General features: G+C 34.2%; 1 protein-coding gene across 2 annotated transcripts in view; it reads right to left on the bottom strand.

The window, feature by feature from the left end:
* LOC149794156 (sodium-coupled monocarboxylate transporter 1-like) overlaps positions 1-24,231 on the bottom strand; it is a 30,498-nt gene extending 6,267 nt beyond the window's left edge. Inside the window, exons 1-11 of one of the 2 annotated variants that reach the window (XM_089968248.1) lie at positions 24,161-24,231; positions 23,317-23,677; positions 22,286-22,354; positions 19,912-19,963; positions 19,395-19,462; positions 13,559-13,639; positions 8,507-8,580; positions 7,631-7,771; positions 5,140-5,275; positions 4,509-4,594; positions 3,773-3,885 (exon numbers count right to left, since the gene is read on the bottom strand). In XM_089968248.1, coding sequence (XP_089824374.1) covers positions 3,773-3,885; positions 4,509-4,594; positions 5,140-5,275; positions 7,631-7,771; positions 8,507-8,580; positions 13,559-13,639; positions 19,395-19,462; positions 19,912-19,963; positions 22,286-22,354; positions 23,317-23,664 — 1,168 coding nt within the window. In that variant the 5' untranslated portion in view covers positions 23,665-23,677; positions 24,161-24,231. The remainder of the gene's footprint in view (positions 1-3,772; positions 3,886-4,508; positions 4,595-5,139; positions 5,276-7,630; positions 7,772-8,506; positions 8,581-13,558; positions 13,640-19,394; positions 19,463-19,911; positions 19,964-22,285; positions 22,355-23,316; positions 23,678-24,160) is intronic. The other variant, XM_089968249.1, reaches the window with a different exon arrangement.
* Between the last annotated feature and the right edge of the window lie 411 nt (positions 24,232-24,642).

Genomic DNA, 24,642 nt, shown 5'->3' with positions numbered 1-24,642 from the left:
ATCTGTTGACTTTTTGAAAATGTATATTGTATTTGAAATGTGAACTGTAAGGCGTTAGATATCCTGCTTTTGTTTATTTTTTTTTAATCCTTAATTTCATCCAATGTAAGATTCATAATAAATCAGAGGCAGACATGATCCATATTGTTATATTCGTCAACTTGTTTTTGGCAAATACCAACACTATACTGTACTTTAACTCTTGAAGTCTTTACTCTAGATAGGTATCTTTTAACCCCAATGTATATACACATAATACTGGGATAACTTAAGTTAGCATTACAATCAATCCCAGCTGAAAGACTAAGGTAAGACGGATCGTAATGTAGACATTTTTAACTGTTCTTAGACATACATACATACATACATACATACATACATACATACATACGCTTTATATTTACAAACTTGTAAATCTTTCGACAAGGGTAAAATTCACTATTAGTTTCTTGTGTCACAGTAGCCGCTACCCGCATCAAAAAATATATACAAAGGAAATAAACCAAAGCAAAACATACAGAATAATTCGACGTAACTGCACGATATAAAAAGGGATCTATCTTCTAAGAAAATGACATACTAGAATGACTGAAATCAAATATTTCATTAAGGGTAATCTGAGGCACGATCTAGTTATTTAAGTCATTGCGAGGACATCATGTATTGGGTGACATACGCAGTCTATAAAGATGTATTATTCGCAAATTAAAGGTACAGTTCTAGAAATATAAATAGGAAGAACTTAAATGGACAAAGGAAAGCCTTGGAAAATATATACTTCGAACGCAAGAAAACTCTGGAAGATAAGCCCTTCCAACGGCATGCCAGCACACTAGTGACTGCATGGCGCCAAAGAAAGTTAAGGCTCTAAAGCTGCAAATATAGAAACTTGGAGCAAAAATAAAATCTAGAAAGAAACCCTTTCATACATGTAGATGTAAAACACTTATAAAACTGGTATTTCCTGAGATATTTCTGACATGTAAAACACTTATAAAACTGGTATTTCCTGAGATATTTCTGACATGTAAAACACTTATAAAACTGGTATTTCCTGAGATATTTCTGACATGTAAAACACTTATAAAACTGGTATTTCCTGAGATATTTCTGACATGTAAAACACTTGTAAAACTGGTATTTCCTGAGATATTTCTGACATGTAAAACACTTATAAAACGGGTATTTCCTAAGACATGTCTGACTTGTAAGACCTTCAACTTCGACAACTCGTTTTCTGTGCACATAAACATATCATTGTAACTTCATTTGCTTATACAACAAGACATGAAACTCGAGGCCAGTATACTGTTATTACTGATTTCTTCAGGCCTAAAAAGGTGTTGAGTATACTGTTATTACTGATTTTTTCAGGCCTGAAAATGTGCTGAGTATATTACTGATTTCCTCGGGAAGGGTAAAGCATACTGATTGTGAAGACCGCTCTGATTGGTTAGACCGACAGCCTCACGCGTAGAATTCTCGTCAGAGTGACACTGGATTCACGGCGATCGTATGTTGTTGGGACAGTATTGTAAGCATTGGATTTGTGGACATGACTTTATATTTATCATGGTCTCCCAATGCAATTTTGCAACTTAGCAACTAAATCAGTCAGTCGCCATTAAGTCTTTTCCAAGTGTTTTGAAACCTCTAATCAATGTAATCTGCAATTTATATATTTTTGCTAGTGCACGACATTCGCATTTTTTCACACGCGAAAGATAAGTAAATACATCATTCGAGCAAAAAATCGATCAGCCGAATTCATCAGGAAAGATAAGAATATTTTGGATAATTGAGAGTTTTTGGGTGATTAAATGGTTATTTATGAATAGGAACACGCAGAGCCTTCTTCGTCGCTGATCAGAAAGCACATCTGAATTTTTTTAGAAGCCGCCATTGCTTACACAAGTACATTATTTGTCAAATGACGGCATGTAAAGTCATGCATTATCTGGGTACAATCATTAATTGAAGTAATATACGCTATGTGGAAACTGTCATAATTTTCACTTTACATGATTTTGTTCCTACGTTACTTGTTTAGGCTCTAATAAACAATCACAAAAGCAGGAGTCAAAACGACAAGCTTTGAAAAATTTAACAAATAAATTTATTTCACTGGAAAAATAATGTAGAAATGAAAAATAAGAAACTAAGGTTTAAAGAATCAAATCCAAATATAACTCCAAAATAATCGACGAACTAAATACCAGAAGTCCTAGTAATGAAATGTTCTAATAAATTCAAGTTAGAGTACCGACGAAACATCTAAAATGGAAGGCGATGATGCATGCTGTAACCTTTATATTACGGATGTGTCTACAGTTCTTTGCTGATTCACAAACAATATTCCGGTGTCTGAATTTCCGAATAAAATTTAAAGAAAAGTCTTTGTCCAAGAATTCTGTATGAGCACTTAAATATTTCCAGGATAAAGAATTAATCTTTTAGAATCCAAATAATTTGAATAAAAATTAAAATATAACTCCAAACAGTCACAACAAAAGGAAAACCTTTATGTCCCTGTGTTTAGAAGCCCGGATGACTAATTTCTCTATAAACAAAGGTTATACAGTAACTTGAGGCGCAAAACAGATTCCCGGATGAGGGTCACGTGATCAGATTTCAGAATGTGTTAAAATGTATCTACACGTATACGGTCACATATTCCAGTACAGCCTCGATGTGACTATTATCATTCACTCATTAAAAGGAGTTTTAAAAAAGGAATTTGTTTACTTGATTCTCAATCAAGGCCAATAACTAGGTCAGCAAATGATACAAAGTTCGGTGTTTACGACTAGCAGTCGGGTCAAACTAATCTCTTGAAAATATCGAATTCCTAGTAAGTAAAATTACATTACTTTGACATGTAATTAATTGTTTTTTTTAAAAAAGATTTTTAAACTTACAAACAATTAAATTAAATCAAATATAAATTCAATCAAACATACATAACAATGTTTATTAGAAAACTTTATTTTCTAAACTCATGGAGATAGCTCTGTGTCTGAATCCTGTTGTGCTAATATATATATATATATATATATATATATATATATATATATATATATATATATATATATATATATATATATATATATATATATATATATATATATCGATCGGTCACTTAATTTGAGTGAATTGTCAACAGTAATCATGTCCCTTTAACAAGGTATCACCTACTCCTCATAGTGGGTTACCTCCCTTTAAGATCTGATAATGCCGTAACTATTACAAGTTGAAGTCTGCAAAATACTCACAGAAAGTGTTTTTCTCGATTTAACTTTGCTTTTAAAATGATTTGCCAGATGAATAGACAGTTTTATTGACTAAGCAAGCAGATTTAACGCTGTCTTAGTAATATTATTGATGTTTCCGTCAAGAACTTGCTAAAATATCAGAAATGAACCCTTCAAAATGAGAGACAGACACAGGGAACAAACGGTTAGTGCAGGCAGTAGTGTTGTTAATATCGTTCGGTGAACAACTGACACCATATCATTCTGTTTAAATACATACGAGGTGGATTTTCTTTTGAGAAGCCTCAAGGTGATCTAATCGCATTATTTGCGTGTATACAAGAACTGTAAGGGATAAGGATCTTGTTTTGATAATCGACGTTAAATATACAAGGCATTAATGTAATAAATAAATAGATAGATAAATAAATAAATAAATAAATAAATAAATAAATAAATAAATAAACAAATTTATAAATAAATAAAGCGAAAAAAAAAATAATGAAATTATAGGGGTTCACCTAATATCCTCGTTACCCATGTTTTGTAGTTTTCCGATTTATTCCCAACGAACGGCTTTAATATGTCTTCCCATGTTACAGCTGACAGTGCATTAAGACATGACGACATTGTACTGAAAGTTTAAAAAAGAAGGAAAGATGGAGTTCTCGAAAGTATTCCGAGAAATTATCGATAAAGTTATTGCAAAATGAGGGGAAAGTATTCAGCACTTTCTAATACTTGAACCAACAATTCCCTACGTTCACTCGAAACAATATTTGTTTCTTCAAAAATGACCAATATGAGATCAATTCACGTCAGCTTCAAACCATTGTGTATATAATATAATTTTCTCTTCATGTTTCAAGCAAAGTTTTAACGATTGCTATCAACAAATCATTTCAGAAAGGCAAAAGAATAAATTCTCAAAGGCGTTATTCTGGAACGGAATTCAACAAGAAATAAAACTGATTAGTGATGCTTACACAAATTTGTATGGGAATAGCCTCATTATAAAAATGCATTTGAAAAAAATATTTTTCAAGCACTAAATTCGTTTTCCATTGTACATTTGATTCTATATTGTCCATTCTTTTGAAATTTTAACGGGGTGTATTTTGATATAAAGTAACTAATTCAAAATCACATCGAAGAAAAGCGAGTGTCTTCGTCTCAATGTCATGAGAAAAGGAAGGTGACTGCCATTTCTATGTCTGCGCATGTGTAAGTAGATTGTGATTATGACATAGTACTAACCTCAAAGCTCCACTGAAGAGACATGAGATAAAAAGACCCGGCAATCCTGGGTATCCGAGAACCTCCATTACAAAATGAGGTATCAACTGTTGAAAGATGAAGAGAATAACTCAAAATTAAATGGGAGATTTATTATTATTGCCCCCTTATTTAAAATGCTAATCCAATTCATTATTGTGTGGCTATAATAAATATAGGCCTATTGGGGTTCAACGTCAATTCTAGACTTAAGATATCTGTTTGGTGTATCTTAAATTTGACAAATTTAAGACGATCAGGTCTCAAGAGTTTAAGAAGTTAAGTTTTGACACTAAATATGTAATGGCGAACTCCAGGCATAAATTTACCACCACCACCACACACCAAAATAAAGAAACAAATAAATAAATAATTTGTAAAGAAGCATTCGTCTGTTCCTAAGAGTAAGTTTAGAATCCAAAGAGGTTGGATATATAGCAGCTATTGTTTTGGATCAAACTTTAGGAGCTACAGCACTTCGAGTTTTTATATACTTTTTGATTGATATACATCTTCCTGCTCGAATTTCGGCAGAGAGAGAGAGAGAGAGAGAGAGAGAGAGAGAGAGAGAGAGAGAGATCAGAAAAATTTGCATCACTACAAATCCCCTCACCTGATTTGGATTAGCCACGATTCCACCTTTCCATGGATCGCAACCTTTATTGACGTAGTAAGCAAACATGACAATTCCAGCCAGACACGTCACAGTCACTAAGATTATGAAGCCAATGATGTTCAGCAAAACTGCACTGTATGATGAAAACATGTTCGTTTTAGCGCACTCTTTAAAGCTGCATGCAGTATTGTATACTTATATATCCTGAGAGTACTAAAACAGGGGGAAGAAGGCCTCCGTTTATTGATGTAAAACATGTTTATCACTAACCAGACCTGACTTTGTAGCACCATGTAACGTTGATCATATCAAGTACCTGTTCTCGGTAGAAGAAGGTTAAATAAAAACAGAAAATATTTCTTCACAATGGAGCTAACAAGAAGTACAGGAACTAACAGAACAAGAATACAGGGGGTATTTGAAAAGTTTCGAATACTTTACTATCACAATTTTGTTTCACTGAACCTGTCGATAAATCTAACGCGGATCGAAGAAAACAAATTGTATAAAATGTTCTGCAACTGCACGTGCATTACGCCTAATATATATATATATATATATATATATATATATATATATATATATATATATATATATATATATATATATATATATATATATAGTGTGTGTGAGAGAGAGAGAGAGTGTGACATAACATAGGCATAGGCAGTGACGCAAAATGTAGGAAAAGGAAAATAATTCTACTACTGAGGAAAGAGCTTGCTATCAGGTCCGGTTTCACTAAGCGTACTTCTCCGACTAATATCAAAGCTGACTTGAATACAGTTTACGAATGTAATATTTTGTTGTATCCCGCAATTTTGAGGTGTTCAAATCGTTTTAAAGATTGCCACGAATCGATGGAGTATGACCACTTTCTAGAAGACCGTCGGTGAGAGGGAAGTGGCAGATGTAAAGGGTAAAATTATGGAGATCTTCAATGAACAGTGAAAGGTATTTCTATTTTATTATAGCAGACATTAATTCGTCAGCTGTTTTCAATATACCGATGAAACATCTGAAGCTCAGAATGATTTCTGCAAGATGAACTCAGCATTTGTTGACTGATATTCAGAAACAGCTTTTGGTTTGATAAAGCCAAACAGCTACTCGCCAAATATGAATAGAGCGACCAAACACATTTAAATGAGATAAACACAGGAGATGAAATATGGATTTTCTTTTCTGAACCCGACGGAAGAGAAACAATAATGTTTGAATCGGAGAAAAGGATTAGAGACCACCAATCACTAAATCAGACTATCAAGAGAGTTTTATGCGCATTGCTTTTCAATGCTAAAGGCCCAGTCGTCCAAATCACATGGTAATGACTCTGCTAGTGTCACTCGATTGCCAAAGTGTTGCCAACAGATGTAGAACCGAACTATCCCTTTGCGCACCGATACCCGAGGTATCTTTCTACCCAATGTCCACGCATTGGGGCATAAATCCGCCGTTGTGGCATTTTTTGGAGCACAGAATCCAGACTTTGCTACTTTCTTCATACAACCCTGATTGAGTTCCAGGTAATTTATTTTTGCTGAATCAAGATTGACTGAAAGACAGACGATCTGTGTTCGTTTCCGGTGGTACCTCCCTCAGTATTTTTTCCTTCTATCGGTACTTTGGTAGTTATTGTCACTCTCATCTCAGCACAATGCCTTTTACATGGTGTCGGCGATAGTATAAACTTAATCATCCTACTTTTCGTAGGTTCTTTAGATGGCAACGTATACAAGAGTTAGCATATACGTAACAAACTGTACGTGTAAGGTAATGACCATTCCATTTTTTGGAGGGAAGGGGGGAGTGAGCAGCGAGCTTCTTTTGAGCTGAGATACTTTTATTTTCTGTTATCTCAATAAAATTTATTGCAAAATAATATAATTGACATAATACGTTGTTATTTTGCTTTAAACTAGAACAATATATTTTCCCAGCTTTTTTTGAGAGCTGGAAATGTGAAAACAAAATAAAATAAATCCCAGACTTCTTCCACATACAATTAAATTGTTGGATCCTAATGCAATTCTGGTATGCCGTGCTATACGTATCGTGATATGTTAAAAAATACGTTATACCAGGGAGCAAAATTTATCGTGGTACCCAGCTCTACATAGAAAAATGGCACAAACTTGACCGATAGAAATCCATGTGTGTTCGGGATACATTTCTTTTTCATTTTCACGCGGACTGTTCATTCGGGACCATTTTTATATCTAATTTTAGATTTCTTTAAATTTTGACAAATGGTGGGTAACTGGACCTGGTTCGAGAACGATAGCGATAAAAAGTTAAAATTATACACATTTTATTATCACTTCTCCCTCTTCACGACAAAGACCAGCTCGCCATGAGATAAATATTGCAATAAAGAAGTTTTGTAATATATTGCTAATGTTAAATAATCTTTAATTCAATATAATCTGAATGGTGCATTATGAAGTTTTAGAAGGGTATTGTGTAATACAGTGTATAATCAAGGCACCTTTTAGCTTTACGTAGTGTGGACAAGGCGCTATATCTCTGTACGCTGGCCTGGTTAACACCGTATGTAGACATCCATCCCACCGATGAACCCACAAGGAGAGACCAGAAGGAATGCCTTTGTGTTGGATCAGGATTGAAGCTGAAAATACGTCACAGATCGATATAACATTGCTGCTGATGTTTAGTTCTTTTATTTTAATTGCATATTAAAGACTGAGTTTGAAATTCAGTCGTTTGTGGTTAGAAACAATAGTTAGCATTTTCTACAAAATAAACTGTAATAAGTCAGGTGGGTAGAACTTTGTAATTATTTAGACTAACCCTTATGAAAGTATCAAAAAATGTAAAAGATGATCTTTTGTTGGGCGTAGCCTAATTTACTAAATCAACACTAAATTGACATTTGTAGTTGGTTAATCATATAACAAGTTCACCTGTTAGTCACAGTATCATTTAAGTAATTAGGCCAAACAGTTAATCAGATTCCGAATGGCTGCTAAACCATTTTAGCTTGTAGTCTTAGCTTCTACTTTTATACATTTTGTCAATGTAATGGCCACTTTTCGTATGGATAATTGATTTCTTTAACAGTTTCCTATGCGCAGAATACAACAGAGAATCACAGTGACCCCAGGACTAGAATCTATTATTCGAATTAATCTTATACTGTCACCACGCTCTGACAACTCGATCTAAAATCATTGCTTTTATGGCGGAACAGGTAGAACTAGATAAGAAAATATTAAAGGATTAAAAGTTTTCATAAAAAAGTGTGAAACGTGGCAATGTTATACAGATTTAGTAATTTATAAAGTGACAAACGGGATAGGGGTCATTTATACGCAAATGCGTTAAATAAATAAGACGCACTCACTCAAAGAATTGAATCCTGCCCCAATCATAGTTGACTTGCCACACCTTCTCAAGTCCACCGGCACGAATGGCACCCTGTCCAAATTAATAATAGGAACTGCATATAAATAGGTGATATAATTATGATTATTTGGACTACTCAATTTTGCCACTGAAGCTGAATTATCTATATTCGAAAATACTTTACGTTCAATATTGCAAAACACATTTATACAAACATCATTACACCAAATATTCTAGGTGCATAATGCAATAGGACAACTCCACTTGTTCTTTTTGTTAAAGCAAATTCAGTGAAGGCAGTTCCACCTAGTGTGGTCATACGTTCCTGCATACAACCAAGAGCATCATCCGCCATCACTCCAAGGCACCATGTCAAGCCGGTTAACTTATAAAGTCCAAATTTATTTAACAGCAAAAATTACTCTCATACTTTGAACTACATTGCAACTTCCTCCTACAAACAAATGTTGCTAGTCCTGTCCATAACCAACTGGTCTTATATTTTATCAAATAAGAAGACAACGACTCAATGGCAAATGCAGGTAGACATGAAAATATGTGCTTAGTTAAGTCATGTTTGTAATAAAACACGGAAAATAAAGAAAATGAAGAACAACACAAAATAGGATAATAAATATCATATAAAAATAAAGAACAAATGCCATATAGGCTAAAATTATAATTTAGTCAAATTTATTAAATTTATTAAATTCTTGTTAACATGGTAACTGTTTACTAACCATGACAATGATGATTACTGTGAAGGCTGATACAGATCCGTACACAACTCATATGGAGGCTGGGTATCAGCAATTTTTTTTACCATTGACGAAAGGTCTTAATCAATGTCAGAGGAAGAATACGGATCATCATCCATTGACTTGTCATCAATGACAATATCAGAACAAGACATAGTCTTCAAAGATGAGGCTCTGGTATTCATAGTGCAGATTCCCATGATATTAGGTCTGCGGAAGGATGAGTTCCGACAGTGGATTGCTGTAACTGGATCAGATGCTTCCACTGCAGCAGATTGCAGCTGTACAGTTAACAGCACTGCAGTGGTCTTAACCAGTATCCTTTTTCTATATTCCAAACGAATTATGTAATCCAACTATATTTTCAGACATCTCTCTAGTTTTATTTGTCTTTTTCCTTTTGAATATTTCTGTTTTCCTTGGCTGTCCTTTGAGACTATGGTGCTTTCGAGGCAACACACACCTATGCCTGTTCACTTTATTTAATCGGAAGTACCGTGTGTCATCAGATATCAAAATGACGCAAAAGAGTTTTGAACTGTAGTCTCAATTGGCTATTGAACATAGGCTCAGTGCGAGTTATTTATCTTCTCATCTCACCCGAAATAATTCACGTTATTTATTTGTCACTTGGTTTCTATTATTTATCTTAACATTATAAAATATACCACTTGTATATTAAAATTGCCCGATATACCTCATAATCCAGCTTGTCCGACTTAATATGGTTTGCCCCAGTCCGCCGTAAATCAGTTGGCATCTGTGGGGCGGACTGGCGACAATTTCGCAAGCTGACTGAAAGAATTGCAAAACCTTAAATGTTACAGCACTGTTTTATCTCAAGATTTGATCATAAAATCTGAGAAAATTGTTCTGCCTTGTGTGTTGCCGAGTCATATTGATATTTAATGCACTGAATTGATGTATAGAGCAGCCAAAAAAATGTGACACAAGCACCTGTTTCTAAATGGATTATACAAGCTTCAAATATTATCTAAACTGGAGTACTCAACTGAGACTGGTCACAATGTATATTAACATGTCCAACATAATTCTGCACACGAAATTACGTTTACAGTGCAGTAACAGATCTAAGAAATGTTCTACTGGATCATCTTGCAATAGCCTTGGTGGGTCCCTTGACAGAATCATGTGGAAGAAATACAAGATAAATCTGATTAATTTCATTAGGTGTTTTCATATCAAATCTACCACGAAAAATCTTTCTTGGCACTGGCAGGTAAATTTGCCATAACGCTTTTGTGGCTAACCATGCTGGAGCAGCCCCATGACTGAGCTTTGAGTCTGGTATATCACTTTTATCGGCAAAACTTTCTCAAATGTAAGAACATCTAAAGAAAGTATGTGAGGCAAAGAAAATACAAGAATCAAAGAAATGAGAAGGTCTTGATGTCTTGGTAAACTTTGTGACATAAATGACCTTGCGGATAGATTGGACACATGTGTTGGCTGCGTTCACGCAGGTAACAAAGTACCAGAAGTTATCGATTTCTCAGCGGCTGCTCACCAAAACCATAACCGACCGTGAAATGGTTCTTCCATTTGTGCATAAAATTGTTGAAGAATTCGGTCATTTCAGCGACGAACAAATTTCACACATCAGCGACGAATTCTGAATCACTTTCTGTTTTAAGCAAAATCAATACTGCGTGCCGTTGCGAATATTACTCCGAGTTTTCCCTCAATGATTGCAATATGATCAACGAGACTAGAATTAAAAATTAAAAATTATATACTATTGCGGCTAGGGAAGCTAACACGATCGAGATTGCATTGGCGTCTTTGCGAATTTATCGTAGTTGGCCTAAACTCTTATATCGGCCATTTTGAGTATTTTCAATCAATAATTCATTAGCATTTTTTATCAGACGGTTGCGCCACCTTGAACATTGTCATTATCATTTCCTGAAAGAGAATTATATTGATGAAAGAAAAATACTCTAATATTTCATTCAAACACGTTAGGCCACAACCAGCTGTACCATCTCCATTAAATATCAGGAGAATGCGGCTGGTATTGCACAGTCATCCGTAAGTACAGTCTTTCGTTTGGCTTAAAGATATTAACGAGATTTCTTCAAAGTAACGAACTTTAAATGCATGACTAGACGGTGCCAGTTACGATTTTGTTCTATGCATCGTCAGAATTAAGGCCGCTACTCAGGTTATTCTACTCAGTGATTCAATCAGTGTTAGTTATAAAGCCTCAGGCTCGATCGATGAGTAGAGGAGCTGCCACACATGACGTATCACGTAAATCATTTTAATGATATTGTCCATGGATTGTTTACAGGCGCACCAAAAATGCTTGTGGAATAGTCCTCACAAGTCAAAAAACGTTGCTGCTAATAGATTTAAAAATCTAGGATTTCAAGTGGTTCAGTCAATTTGAGATAGACTACGACGATTAATGATTCAACAACCAACAGTTTAACCAAATGAGATCCATGACATTTGATATAGGCTGAGTGTATAGAATGAAGAGAACAGGTCCTGTGGAATACCACAACATAGATTAACTGGGCTGGAGTGTATTCCATTTGCAGACACAACTTATGTCCTGTTAACCAAGTAGGACGTGAACCACAGTAAGGCTGTATCATGAATGCCAAATACATGCTGGGGATGGTGAAGTGATTTATCATGGTCTATTGTGTCAAATGTTGCAGTTAAATCAGGGAGGGTGAGGACTGTAATCTTTCCGCTATCCAAAGCAGAGAGAATGTCATTAACTACTTTTAGAAGAGTAGTCTCAGTACTGTAGCAAGGGCAATATGCAGATTGTACATTGCTAAAAAGACTGTTTGAATTCAGATGAGATACAGGTTGGGATATAACAATCTTTAACGTTCGATCAAGTACAATAAGCATGTACTTGAGGGAAATTCAGAATGATGACCTTTACATCGGACTTCTTTTTTAGCATACCTCTGAAAAGATTCAAAACGTAACCTTGTCTACTTCACAGTTTTACCATACAGGTTAAACCCTGTTTCTGTTAAGTTAACCAAACGAATTATTCGAACCATATTCATAATTTATCTTAAATTCTATTCTCAATAATGTCCTAAATGTCTTCAATAAAAGTCAGAAACTTGGTGAAATGAATGCTTAACTATTTGTTAGTATATTTATTTTTCCCAAAAAATAAACAAAAGATTGATGTTAAAGGATTACACTAGTCACTGTATTGACAGTGATAGGGATGAATGCGAAGTCAATAATCTTTTTCAGATGCGACATTAGTGATTTCCGGTCGGTTTATCTCTGAAATAACCTCGATATATAAGATACAGATTCAGTCGGTATTTACGTTGTTAAATTTGATTATTATGTATATCTGTAGTGCTGTGGACAGTGATAGCTGTACAAAGATATCCAATGTTGGACTACTCCTGCGTTGTTGGTTGCAGTAGACAGTGACACAGTGACAGCTGTACAAAGATTTCCAATGTTGGACTACTCCTGTGTTATTGGTTGCAGTAGACAGTGACACAGTGACAGCCGTACAAAGATGTACTATGTTGGATTACTGTGTAGTTAGTTGCTCTAGACAGTGACACAGTGACAGCTGTACAAAGATTTCCAATGTTGGACTACTCCTGTGTTGTTGGCTGCAGTAGACAGTGACACGATGACAGCTGTACAAAGATTTCCGATGTTGGACTACTCCTGTGTTGTTGGTTGCAGTAGACAGGTACACAGTGACAGCTGTAGAAAGATTTCCAATGTTGGACTACTCCTGTGGTATTGGTTGCAGTAGACAGTGACACAGTGACAGCTGTACAAAGATGTCCTATGTTGGACTACTGTGTAGTTAGTTGTTCTAGACAGTGACACAGTGACAGCTGTACAAAGATTTCCAATGTCGGACTACTCCTGTGTTGCTGGCTGCAGTAGACAGTGACACGATGACAGCTGTACAAAGATTTCCGATGTTGGACTACTCCTGCGTTGTTGGTTGCGATAGACAGTAACAGCTACACAAAGACTTCCAATGTTTGACTAGTCCTGTTTTGATGGATGCAATAGACCGTAACAGCTTACTAAGGCTTCCATGTTGGACTGCTCCTGTACTGATGGGTGCTATGGAACGCAATGAATAGCGGTCGTCTAAATTATCAACCATAATAACATTGTGCTACAGAACGTTAAGGTTTTCGTTAAGATATCGAGCCCTCTTAAAAATGGTACGTACTTTTTAGAAATATATTACTAGTTCAAAAATCAGTGTGACCATGTACACTACGAAGCATTCAAAGTGATCAAACCTGTATGACAATGGCGAGGAGTCCAGCAATCATCACTAGAGACTGAAAGAAATCTGTCCAGACCACAGCTTTCATCCCACCCTAAATATATGAATAAAGTTAATATGGTAAATCATAGCCAAAACTTGCATATGAGGATTATAACAGTTGACACATTTTATGTATCTTATACTTCATTTTGAACATATTTAACTCAGATACGTAAAGCACATATATTACCACGCATCTGAAAACGTATATGCATCACATATTTAAAATATATTGGAAACGTACAAAAATTACATGCACATGAAAATCATTTAATTTACATGTGCCAGCTAACATGAAGACAAAACTATATAGAAAGCGTCTATTGGTCAGTGTGTTGTTAAATATATGGAAATATGTTATCATTTAACAGGTCATTGTGTCGGTACATATATAGAAATATAGTTTTATACAACAGGTCCGTCTGTCGGTACATATATAGAAATATAGTTTTAGACAACAGGTCCATCTGTCGGTACATATATAGAAATATGGTTCCATACAACAGGTCCGTCTGTCGGTACATATATAGAAATATGGTTCCATACAACAGGTCCGTCTGTCGGTACATATATAGAAATATGGTTTCATTCAACAGATCCGTCTGTCGGTACATATATAGAAATATATTTTCATACAACGGATCCCCCTGTCGGTACATACACAGAATAGAAATATAGTTTAATTCAGTAGATCCGTCTGTCGGTGCATATATAGAAATATATTTTCATACAACTGGTCCTTCTGTTGGTACATACACAGAAATATGGTTCCATACAACAGGTCCTTATGTCGGTACATACACAGAAATATGGTTCCATACAACAGGTCCTTATGTCAGTACATACACAGAAATATGGTTCCATACAACAGGTCCTTGTGTCGGTACATACACAGAAATATGGTTCCATACAACAGGTCCTTATGTCGGTACATAAACAGAAATAGGGTTCCGTGCAACAGGTCCTTATGTCGGTACATACACAGAAATATGGTTCCATACAACAGGTCCTTATGTCGGTACATACACAGAAATATGGTTCCATACAACAGGTCCGTCTTTCGGTATATATATAGAAATATATTTTCATGCAACAGATAATCAGTAATATCTTCTTTCTTACTCTTTTTAGCACTTTAGTATCATCCTCAAAGATGCTCTTATGCTTTCAAAATATTTTTTGAATTAAGTTAATTGACGTCATCAGTTTAATGTAAACTACGTCATTGTTGAAAAGGAGAGGTTTTTATATCAGGATGCATTTCTGTGTTTGTGTGCGCGCGTGCGCGCGCGCGTGTAAGTGTGTGTTTGTGTGTGTGTTTATAACAAAGTAATTGTGCAATATTAAATTGTTACGACTAAAATCTGTGGCCTTAAATTATGTTACAGAAAAAAGCAAAACCATCACGTTTAGTAAAATCAACAAATAAATTAATTCTCTAACTTACAAATTTAAATTTGAAGAGGAACTAACATTATTGTGAATTGAATCGCACATAATCCTAAATGTTCTATCACATGTCCACAAGTATAGAATGATCCGAATGAATTTCAATAGTCTTGAATGTTTTAATGCATCACAATGATATAACAAAAAAGTTTTTCAATGAGTCCTCAATAATTGCAAAGTAGTGTTTTTTTTTTTCTCTCCAAAAAGTCAATTAGCACTTTGTAATTCCAAATGGATAATTTAAATAAATAACTCCTATCAAATTATAATTGAACACAACTTCAAACTCTGGTCATAGATTCCCAAAGACTGATATTAAAATATGAATGAATATTTTGTTTATAAAAATACTTCTATATGCATCCCCACATGACTATGATGCATTAGCAGTTTCTGAAAAACTAATGGAAGTCCAAAATATTGTCAACAAGTTCACTTTCAGAACATTCTAAGGTCGTAATCGAGGTTAGGTCCTGAACTGAAATATTCGTAAATATCTTAAAAGCAAACATGACAGTAGTCAGGTAAGCAAATATTTTATACTCATTCACCGACATGAGTCAAACACACAAAATAATTTCAATATACATAGAAAAATGCATTTTTTTCAAAACGATGCTCTGGTGTCATCATATATTCAAGTCTTAACCAAAAATATGTTTCACAGATGTTAAACTTTAAGATGTTCCATGTAGGAAATCTGAGCATGAGGCAAAATCAGTTTCCCTGCATTATAAATATTTTAGGCAAATACTTTCGATTTGCATGGTTTATTTTCTCCAGTCAGAGTTATTGTTAATAACAGATGCAATACTATATCGAGGTAAAAGAAGTAGGTTTAGGACAGCGCCTTTTTATTCAAATTTAGATTGTACATGTAATGTTTCAGAATGTTTATTCTGTGAATTTAGTAAGTGTTTTCATACTAAAATGAAGGGGTCTTTATTTTTGTTTACATGTTTCTTACGAGAATTGATACAGTGAACAACGCTGGGGTGGGCTACTTGATGATAATCATGACATAACGGTCCAACAGGCTTCATGGCGTAACATCGTCAAACATCAGATTTTAATGATTGTGAGTTTACGTAGAATACTTTTCGTCTCTATATTTCTTAACTTCTGCATTTAGATGTGAACTGTGTGTATTGGCAAGCTGGTAGTATTTTCGGTAACCGACGATGCACGCAAATTTCGCCTGCCACGTAATTTCGGTTTGGAATCAACACTGATGAAAGCCTGATTTCTCTATCGTTTTTCTGACATGATTATGTTTGAGATGACAGTTAATATCATTAATTCAGCAATACTATATGTAATCAAGAGCTCTTACAAAATGTGTCCCGTTTGACACTGAGTATAACAGTCATACCAAAATGTATATATGAGACTTAATATAGAATACAGCTCATTTATGTTAGCCACTGAAATCTGCATAATTGATGGGGAAAACTAATTATGAAAATTGATACTTGAAGCTTGTTTTTCTTCTTCTTGTTTCTGGTTTACTTTTAGACATTTATTACAGTACCTTGTTATTTCCTACATACATGTATGCTAGAGTCCGCAGTCTTGACACGGTTTAAAACGTGTTTCATCCTGACGGTACATATGAAGAATGAGCAGAGAGATAAAATAGGTCTAAATATGATGACAATATAAAATTGAATACGATACATAATGGCAGATATACTTCCTAAGTAGATAAAGCAGTTCCAAAAGTGTTATCGCTAATGAGCGATAAAAGTAATATGGCCAATCAATCAATATATATATATATATATATATATATATATATATATATATATATATATATATATATATATATATATATATATATATATATATATATATATGTGTGTGTGTGTGTGTGTGTGTGTGTGTATGTATATATATATATATATATATATATATATATATATATATATAGATAGATAGATATTCTTATATAGATATTCGTATGTTACGTGTTTAGGCTCGAATAAACAGTAACACAAGAAAGAGTGCAAACAGCAAGCTTTGAAAAATATAATAATTTATTTCTCTGGAAAAATTCTGTACAAATAAAAAAATATGAACTTACAGTTTTATAGAATAAAATCCAAATATTATCCAAGAATTATCCACAGATACAATTTTAGAAGTCCTAATAACAAAATGTTCTACTGATTTCAAGTTCGAGTCCCGAGAAAGAATCCAAAATGGATGACGATGACGTATGCTGTAACATGTAGTGTTGAAGTTAACAGTTCCTTGTAGAAACAAGAAACATCACTCCGGTTTTTGAAATCTAAATAAATTTTTATAAAAAATATCCTTGTTCAATAATTTCAAATGAGCACACGTATTTTCCAATAAAAAAATGAATTAATCCTTTTGAATCCAAGTAATTTGAAATAACTCCAAACGACACAACACCTTCCAGTATAAAAAAGAATAGCTACTTAGAATATCTCTCCGAAACAAAGTTATATCATATTCTAAAACGCAAAGGGGGGAGTCACGTGATCATGTTCCAAAACCTTGCCGAAATTATTTACTTGTTAAAAAATCACATACACCCAGTGTAGCGATGACGAAAACCAATCATTTTACTCGAAGAAATAAAACAAAAATGTTTACATCTTAAACCACGTAGTCCCATCATGACCTCGACAACAACCAGAGAGAGAGAGAGAGAGAGAGAGAGAGAGAGAGAGAGAGAGAGATCTAAAAAAAACACAGTCCTATCTTTGAATAAGTGGTTCATGTGATGAAATTTGTTTCTGTGTTGGACATGACATATGCAAATCTCTAAGATGAACATTACAGTCCTTTTACAATAAAATTTTTGTACCACAAAGTCGTATATCTTAAACAGAATTTACGTATTTACTTGCAAATATTCAAAAATTAATTCGAGGAAATTATATAAATAAAACCATTGATTTTAAAACATGCACAAATAGTTCAGATTCACCATTTAGAATCTATATATTTGTTTGTGTCTGTGTTTATCTGTGGGTTTATATGCCTGTCTATTTATCTTTGTTTATTTGTCTCTATAAGTATCAATCTCTCTCTGTGTTTCTCTTTCTATTTCATTGTGTATTTGTTTATGAATACATCCTTTCAGGATTGTAAAATCTAGTTCACATTAAATACTCGAAATCTGTCTATTTGTTTTTCTGAATGTTTAGTAAATCCATCTCTGTGTTTGGCTGTATGTCTATACATTTGTCTATCCATCTCTGCGTTTATAGGTCTATATATCTATTTATTTATGTGTTTGGCTGTCTATCCATCTATTTCTTTCAGTTCCTCTGCCTGCTATCCTGTTTCTGTGTCGATATGGACGTATGTTGTTTGCACATCTTCAAGATTTGTGTAAATAAGACTGGATCAAACATCACAGAAGAGAATAATATACAAGCATGAAATTGAGAGAGACATCTTAGTCCTATAACTTTGTCCCTTAAGTACAATAAATAATGAGTACATGTCACTTGGATTTTTTATCGTCACTGTTCGCTCAGTGATCGATGACAGTTAAAAGTCCTTGACACAAATGATATTTGATTATGTATCAACAGGTATGGTTTATGAAAATTACACAACGTGTACATAATAATTAGTGTAAATTCTCGAAATATCACAATATATTAATATTTGCGTTAAAAAGTCTACATTTGCATTGAAAAAGTTTATTCAACTGTAAATGTAACAACTCTCAAGGAAACGGATAATATCTACTGGCAGTGTAGTTGCAAATCATATTTCATAGAAATACAGTTTTCCTCTAGGACTGTTACACCGAATGTCATATAATGTCATAGAATTCCATAGACTTCAAGAGACGTATAAAATGTACCTATCTTTAGTTTCTTTTAAAAATACATCTACATTTTTAGTGTGCAAAAATATCGAACCTTCCTCTAAATTACCCCCACCCAAGTGTTTAGATATACATTCTCATCACCAGCCAATCATGAACGTACCAGTATATATATATATATATATATATATATATATATATATATATATATATATATATATATATATATATATATATATATAGAGAGAGAGAGAGAGAGAGAGAGAGAGAGAGAGAGAGAGAGTTTTATCAGGTGACTGAGATATGTTATTTTATGACAATTTTATTTTATAACAATATTGTTTTAATAACAGAGTGGATATATGGTTATATCCGTTGTTAGATATTGCAGTGCATACGACATCAATGAATCCATAACTAAATCAATTGAAAAAATGTAATATTAAACGTTTCATGTAAGTAAATATAATATGTATTTAGATATATATAAAAAAAGCTTTAAGATAGCGGGGGTAGGTAAATAAAATGGGATATCAGAAGTTACCAGAAACGTGTAGAACGTAGATACAAGACCAACTGTTATTATGGTCGCCCACGTGGGAAATCCAGTCACTGGTAAAATGTAGAAAATTCCAATACACATAGTGATCATTAAAACACAAAAATAATTTAATTAAATATGGTTTCTGAATTTGTTAAGCTCAGTTAGATAAAGTGATTGATGCAATCAGTTGAGAACTTTTTGAATGTTCCGTTAAACCTATCGTAATTGATATGTATAGATTATATCTCATTTACATATATTATAAGCACAGAATATATCTCGCTTACATATATAGTAATATTTTAGATGTATGCATCTAACTATTACAATTGAAACAGCTCAGTGAATTCCTCCCTATCGCATACACAATGATTCATACTGACAATGTTCATATAGTTTGACTGGCTTTACACCGAACATATATCAACTAATATTATTCCACTCTGTGTCAGATGTTATTCTGTTATTAAAAATTGTGTGTGTGCGAGAGAGAGAGAGAGAGAGAGAGAGAGAGAACCTGCTTCTAATGCTGTCGAGGGAGCAAACGAGGCAATACCCATGTACAAGATCTATAAAGAAAGCAATCATGAATTACAACACAAATTACAACATACATTTTGGAACAGATTGAGAGCACAGACAAAGGGGTAAAAAGAAAAGGTATACAGATGTACAGATAGACAAAGACCAAGAAATAAATCAGATTAAAGAAAGGATTGAAGATATAACCGAAGAATATATGACAGAAATTCAAAAGATGGATGTTATGAAAATAATAAGTGGAAATATGCTCATAGAACAGGAAAACTCTCAAAATGTCTTAAAAAACAAACAGTTTATCAAAAGTATATAAGTGTAAAAATTAGATGATGCTGACATAATTTTCGTAGAGGGTTAAGATGCATACGTATAGATATATTCTCACACAATGCTGCATTACCATGCAAGACAAAAATATAAGAGTAATTAATAAAAAGGAAAAGCATTGACGATTTAAATTTTAATCATACTGATATTAATCACACTGACCAATATTGGATGAAAGTTGCGTGACCCTGCAGTACGTAAGAAACTTATCTAAATGCAAAACTTGTTCAAAGTCACTGGGATTTTATATGTAGGTCTCATTGACATACTTTTGTACACACTGAGAGGCATTCAAATAGAAGTATAACTCCTCACTGTGAATGAGAAACGGAACTCGATGCAAAACTTAATCAAGCGTGACGTACAGAAGGAAGGGGTCCTTTGGACAGTACTGACACGATGTATCGTTTTCAAAATCATGGCGGAACATAACAAATTAAGATCACTTGTTTGCTACTGGCGTCATGTAAACCTAGTACATAAGAAAAACTCAATACAGAGTGTATTTTGGTCCGTTTTGTCAAGAATATAATTTTGTTTCTGAACTGCACCTTGTGGAGCATTTTATTTTCATTGGGCGGGACAGAAATTAATCTGCTAATTCACAGTATGCAAACAAAATGGCCACCCTGGACAAACCAATTTATACGCCTTTGAAATATGTTTTTTTAAAATTGTTTTCTGAAGTAAATATTTCAAACAGAGATAAGACAGCGAAAATTTGATTTTCTGTCTAAACACTAAATCGCTGTATCTGATGTACATATTTTCAAATGAACAACAGACAGCTTATCAAACTCAATTAATTTTCAGGAGAGCATTCAAATTGCGGATCAGTTTCTCAACGAATTCCTCCAATATTTAGAACAAAGTAAAATGCCTACAACGATCTTGAATGCAGTTAACAATCCTAATGTCATGGTGTTTATCGTCCTGTAGGATATTGATCCCTAACTTTCGTTGACCTACCCGTGACTGTCAAATAATTTACATGTAGACACTATTTATCTTCACATGAACCCTATCCTCTTTCGTAGGCATGAATATGAGCACAAATATTGAACCCAGACTCAGAAGAGAAACAAGCTAAAATTACGCTCAGTCTCAATATCATTAAAATATTTAGTGTGTGTGTGTGTGTGTGTGTGTGTGTGTGTGATTTGGATTTTTAACCTAGCTTTAACAATTTTTCAGTCATATCGCTACGATGTCTCATATGAGGCAGTTATGTCTAGCATTGGTGCATCATGCCGCAGAGATGTATCATGATGTCCCACCCAGTCACATTATCCTGACACCAGGCCGACCAGTCCTAACACTAACCTCTTAATACTGTGCGCTTAGCGAGGCAGCTCTTAGTACCATTTTTAGAAGTCTCTGGTATGACTCGACCATGGTTCGAACTAACCATTAGTCCACCGCCACGGTCTAAAATATTTAATGTATGTCACCAATATACATCTCATTTGTTGAGGCACCAACAATAATGATGACATTTTTACTACTGGAATTAACCCTACATCTTTCTGAGTTGTTATCTTAGACACATATGACAATGAAAATATCGTTCATATTATACGAAAATTTGGCGTCAAAAATTTAAGCACTTAAGTCAGTATCAAATATAATTCCACGGGTAGGTAAAGACTTTCACATGCCATATGGCTTTTGTATACAAATTGAATAGTTTGTATTAATCATGTGACAGTGTCTGTTGGGTAGGTGTGGGCAATAACCCATCGAATCAAGTCAAAAACTCGACTGAATCTTTTATTTCGTTTATTTGTTCAGCAAACTTCGAATTCTGTAATAGGATAGAAGTTCGTAACTTTTTATATGGGGCAAATATTCGCCACTGTGAACGCACTTCTTACTGTGTCAGAAAATGATGAAAATCAACACATATATAACTGTAAAGGTGAGGCTTAAACGCTACGGTACACGTAATGTATACTATTAGAGATTTACCAGTGCAGAGACAGAGAGAGAGAGGGAGGGGGAGGTGGTGGTGGTGTGATAATCACCTGTTGAATGATCATCAAAATAGTACCAGTTAGCTTTGCGGCTTTCGATTTGAATCTCTTCTCCAGGTACTGAAATATAATTAATTGTAGAAATTCTGAAAATTATCTAACTACACCCATTTACATAGCTGCATGTTAATTTTATACCATAAGCATAACGTATTTTCGTTTGATTTTCTTTTATTTTCTTTTTTTGTTGTTTTGTTTGTTTTTTGTTTTCTGGTTTTTTTTTTCTTCTTCTTTTAAGGGGTGGATTCTTGAAATAAGTTTTCACATCTAATTTCACAACTATTTCCATATTATGGATTATTTTTGTTACTGTATACTATACAAATCTTATGTTTACATATATCATAAAATAACTATATATATCCATTATAATACATTAAACACAGCAAGGCTTTTTCCGTGCTGGACGTGCTATTACGAGCGTTCAGCATTTGTAGTGCTTTCTTCATTAAAACCATCTGTCATGTTTAAATCATAAGTATGGCTTATATTTCGTTGACCGAAAGATGCATGTACCTCATGAACACAACAAAACACATAATTCATAATTTACCCTCTGACCGCGAATAACATCTGACGATAAACTATCGCATGAGAAAATGTCTAATGAGCCTATGATCAGTCCAGTCCGCATATCATGTACTTTGTGAGGCTGCTTGCGCAAGTGCGATTTGGTCACTTATGTAGCTTTCGCAATATAGTATAAATAATATTTAATATCGAAACATGTCGACATTTGAGTGCAGTTGTTGCCAAATTGTTGCCAAATAATTATCATTCACTTCAAATTCCTGTTCCAATCCACAGTGATTGTATATGTGTGTGGTATGTGTCTGTGTGTCGGTCCATTGTCAGTTTTTTTCTTGTCGTTGAATACTCCTGCTTTACTATGAAAACCTACGTCAAAAGTCGTACAAAGTAAGTAGAGGAAATGGACTAATATACGGGTGGCATGAACTACATCAAAGACATTTTGTCTCGGTGGACAGGAGAGGGACAATAATAACGGCTACAAGACATACCTCAAAGGAGCTTGTCAGCTTCAGCGGGTAGAGGAGAGGGACGAAGATAAGGGCAGCAAGAATAACTGCAATAATCATTCCAAAAAGGTAAATGAAGTACTGTGTTCCTTCAGTGTACATCTCTGCTGGCGTCCCTAGAATCAGTATGGCGGACATGAAGGAAACCAAAATGGACACGGCTACCGGGATTAACTTCATATTTCGGTTGCCCATAAGAAATTCTCCTGTCGTCTGATTCTTTCTCCCGATAAAAGCATAGTAAATCCCAATTGCTGCTGATATTCCCAGGATTAGAGCGAACAGCACCCAATCCCATGCCTCGAACTGCCTGACAGTATCATCCGCCATTTCGATGTGGCTCCTAACGAAAAAATAAAATATTATTGCAACTAGGCACATTTTGTTTATTTATTTATTTATTTATTAACTATTCATTTTTTTAAATTTATTTATACTTGAGAATATAAAATGAAACACATTTGTAATCTAAATCAAAGGTTCTTGTGAACTCAGAGTTATAAAACTATTATCCAGAGTCGAGGATAGCAAATGCATCAAATGGTTAGAACGTGACTCCAACTTTAACCCGGAACCATGAACGACGATTATTTGCATATTTCTTTTGTTGCATTTTATATACTGCACAACAATGAAGAATTTACTCATATAGCACAGTCGTTTTAGGCTTCCCATGTTTTCTCTCTAACTATATCTGCGTACTGTATCTGCAAACTGAATAAAGAGAACACATGGACATAATTTAGAGGGATAAATTCACATTTCCTAGTTTCTCTCTCAGAAATACGTTATCTCCAGATTCGTTAAACACTGATAACTTGGTCACCTTCGTTTAAACGCAATACCTTGGACGTCCTTGCTGTGTGAGATGGGATTATTTAATGCAGCTCACTGTTATGTATCCCGAGACATTGTAAATCAAATCTACCCTGTTATAATGCGCACAGGTAGAATAGTTTATTGCCATCTATGAATGTACTAGTTGCGTGCGATATTACAGGTATACATGTTTACCGTGCTACTTTTTCACTGACCCGGTACTTCGTTAGTTTGCCTCAGTAAGGAATATCATCTTTTCAATTTTTGAAACAAAATAATTCTCAAAGTATGAACGTTTTTGACAACAAGTTATATTTATTTTTTATAAATTTGTTTAAAATTTTAAAATTTTAATTATATGTGTTAACCTTTAATCCCATGTTTGACACTTGTCACGCATCCTAATATGGCGTAAAAATGCGACGTTGTGAAAGCTATTCAGATTATATCCAAGTACAGAAAATGTGTAAAGATTCAAGCAGCTACTGA

This window comes from Sinohyriopsis cumingii, chromosome 8 (assembly GCF_028554795.1).
Source record: "Sinohyriopsis cumingii isolate HCF-2022 chromosome 8, ASM2855479v2, whole genome shotgun sequence".
Lineage (NCBI taxonomy): Eukaryota > Metazoa > Mollusca > Bivalvia > Unionida > Unionidae > Sinohyriopsis > Sinohyriopsis cumingii.
This window is presented reverse-complemented; position numbering and strand designations above follow the sequence as displayed.